General features: G+C 29.0%; 1 protein-coding gene across 1 annotated transcript; it reads right to left on the reverse strand.

Moving 5' to 3' along the window:
• Positions 1-1,568: 1,568 nt before the first annotated feature.
• LOC124420132 (protein masquerade-like) lies at positions 1,569-2,543 on the reverse strand. Its single transcript, XM_046952147.1, has 3 exons — positions 2,351-2,543; positions 2,188-2,266; positions 1,569-2,124 (listed from the first exon to the last, which is right to left on the reverse strand). The coding sequence occupies exons 2-3, from the start codon at positions 2,195-2,197 to the stop codon at positions 1,802-1,804; spliced, it is 333 nt and encodes a 110-aa protein (XP_046808103.1). The 5' UTR covers positions 2,198-2,266; positions 2,351-2,543; the 3' UTR covers positions 1,569-1,801.
• Between the last annotated feature and the right edge of the window lie 608 nt (positions 2,544-3,151).

Here is a 3,151-nt window from a genome sequence, read left to right on the forward strand (position 1 = left end):
TCTCGTATATATTCAAGTCTATATTCTAATCTATAATCCAGTCTATAGTCATGTCTACAGTCGAGTATATAGTCTATAGTCTATTCTATAGTCCAGTCCATACTTTAGTCTATAGTCTATTCTATAGCACACTTTATAGTTTAGTCTACATTATTGTGTTGTCTACTTTATATTCTATAGTCTAGTCTATAGTATAGTCTTGTCTACCGTCTTGTCTACAGTCTAGTCTATAGTCAAATCCATACTCTAGTATATAGTCAATTCTATAGTACACTTTATAGTTAGTCTAGTTTATATTCTATAGTCTAATCTATAATCTAGTCTACAGTCTTGTCATTAGTCTAGTCTTTAATCTAGTCTATAGTTTAGTTTATAGTATGGTCTTTAGTCTAGTCTACGGTTTAGTTTATAGTGCAGTCTATAGCTTAGTTCTTAGTGAAGGCTATAGTCTAGTCTACAGCGTAGTCTAGTTTATGCTATAGACTACTCTATAGTCCACCCTATAGTCTAGTCACTATTCTAGTCTGTGTTTTAGTTTATAGTCTAATCTATAATACAATATATAATCTAGTCTATATTCTAATCTATAGTAAAGTCTACAGTTTAGTCTATAGTCTAGTCAGTCTAGACCATAGTGTAGTCTATGGTATATTCTATAGTATATTTTGTAGTTTCGATCTTCTTTATAGTAAAGTAGACTAGTCTATAGTATAGGTTACAGTCTTGTCTATATTCTAGTCAATAGTCTTGTTATTAGTCTAGTCTTTGTTTTAGTCTAGTTTTTAGTTAATCTGTAGTATACTCTATATTCTAGTTTTATTTTTTTTTTGTTTTTTTTGAATGGTCTAGTAGTTGCTCTAGTATTTAGTCTAGTCTTTGGTATTATCTTTAGTCTAGTCATTATTCTAGTCTATAGGATGGTCTTTGGCATAGTCTAGTCTATAATCAGATATATTTCTTGTCTAGTTTGTAGTCTTGTCTTTATTGAAGTCTCTATTCTTAGCCAAGTAGTCTATATTTGGATATTTTTAAGTAAGTTCTTCATGCAATTTTTATGTTACGATATTTCTTTATTTTAATAATAATTGGACTTGTTCAAAAACATCTGTTGTTAATTTTAATTTAATTTCAATATTTAATTAATTACATAAGTTTTCGTTTCAAATATATTTTTATTTAAAATAAGTGACTTAAAAATATATACAAAATATATATAATTAAATATTTTACGATATGCATACAATATCTTTGAAAAATGTTTAAAAATATTTTTTCACTTCTAACTTCGAAAAGTAAAAACTAAATTTTCTTTCGTTTGGAAAATAGTTAAAACTTAAAATTAAACATATTTATTTTTTTTAAATAAAATTTAGTAATAATTAAATATCTTAATAGCAATAATATTAAAAATACTAAAATATAAAAATAACAGTCATATAATATTATATTAAATTAATGAAAAAAATATATAAATTATATAAATATTTTAGAGTTTAAACTCATAATTTATATAAAAATTATTAAAAAAAACTATTTTAACATTATAATGTTTAATAATAATCATTTAGAATAATAAAAAAACTCCTTTGGAATTTTGCCTTCAAATTAAATACATAATAAATTAAAGGGAGAAAACTTATTATTTTCATTTCTAATTGGTATTTTGTTGCCTTTTTTTGCAATAAAACTCTCTTATACTATTAATTCGCAATTTGTTAAATCAAACGAATTTCAATTTCCTCAACTTATTTCATAAATCTTAAGTATTATAAAGTGATTCAATTTCTACCGAAGTAGACAACTATAAATTATTGACACTTATGATTTGATTAATCCAACCGATAAATGAAGAAACTTTAACATAAACACCGGGTACATCAACACGGCCACAACCAAAGCCCCATGAAACCAATCCAGCCAATTCATAGAAACCATCATCTTGACAGACCAACGGGCCGCCACCATCACCCTGACAGGCATCATTACCCTCCTCACCGCCAGCACAGAAACTAGAAGCGGGCAATATAAAGATTTTCTCTGTCACTGCATTAACTTTACGTATGCACTCTGTGTCACTGACTATAGGTATTTCAGCCTCACGAACACGTAAAGGTATGGGACCAGCTAAAGCATAAGAATTATGTTAATGAAGTTAAATAATTACAATAAAATTTTCTTCTTGCTTACCTTCTCCCATATAACCGTAGCCAGTTACTGTACAACGTTTACCAGCTGCATGATTAACACCTCGGGCAGGCAAACAGACCTACATACATATACATAGAAAGAAAGAAAGGGTTACATTTTTGTAATTGTTCGAAAGGTCATTTGTGTTAATTGTACTACTTACCAAACAGACACCATCCCTTAATTCAGCTTGACCATGTAATTTAAGTAGAGCAATGTCATTATCCAAAGTTTGACTGTTGTGATTGTGATGTATGTAAGTGGTTGCCACTCTTAAAGTTTGAGCTCCTGGACTGCCGTATTTGCGGGTCAAATCATAATCACCAACACGCACATAGATAGCATCACCAGAACGAACAATGCTGATAGAAAAAAAGGAACATTATATTTTTATTTAATAATGAAAGAAAGGGGAAAGAAGTTCAATACTGGTGATCCATTGCTGCCAACTTCTTCTAGTTGTATTAGTTGGATTCTTGATTTTAAGAACAATTTTCAACGGAACGATAATTTTCCTACAAACAAATTATGAGTAAAACCAGCTTTTTCGCTTTAGGCTAAAATCTTCCTAAGTACGACTTAGAAGTTGCTGATTCCATAACCTTGACAGTTGTGGTGATGAATAAGACTTTTCAAACTTAGAATGAAACCACTTTATAATATGTAACCTTCGTAGTTTAGTTTCTAGTATGGTTGTCTGGCAGTACCGAAGTTATTCGGTTATCACCAAAGACTTATGTAAGGCAGCACTAACTAACTAACTAAATAACTACCTAACAAGGAGACTAACTAATAAAGAAACTAACTAACTACCTAAGAAACTAACTGACTATCTAACTAACTTACCAACTATCTTTCTATCTATCTATCTACTTATCTATCTATCTATCTATCTATCTATCTATCTATCTATCTATCTATCTATCTATCTATCTATCTATCTATCTATCTATCTATCTATCTA

This window comes from Lucilia cuprina, chromosome 5 (assembly GCF_022045245.1).
Source record: "Lucilia cuprina isolate Lc7/37 chromosome 5, ASM2204524v1, whole genome shotgun sequence".
NCBI classification, from domain to species: domain Eukaryota; kingdom Metazoa; phylum Arthropoda; class Insecta; order Diptera; family Calliphoridae; genus Lucilia; species Lucilia cuprina.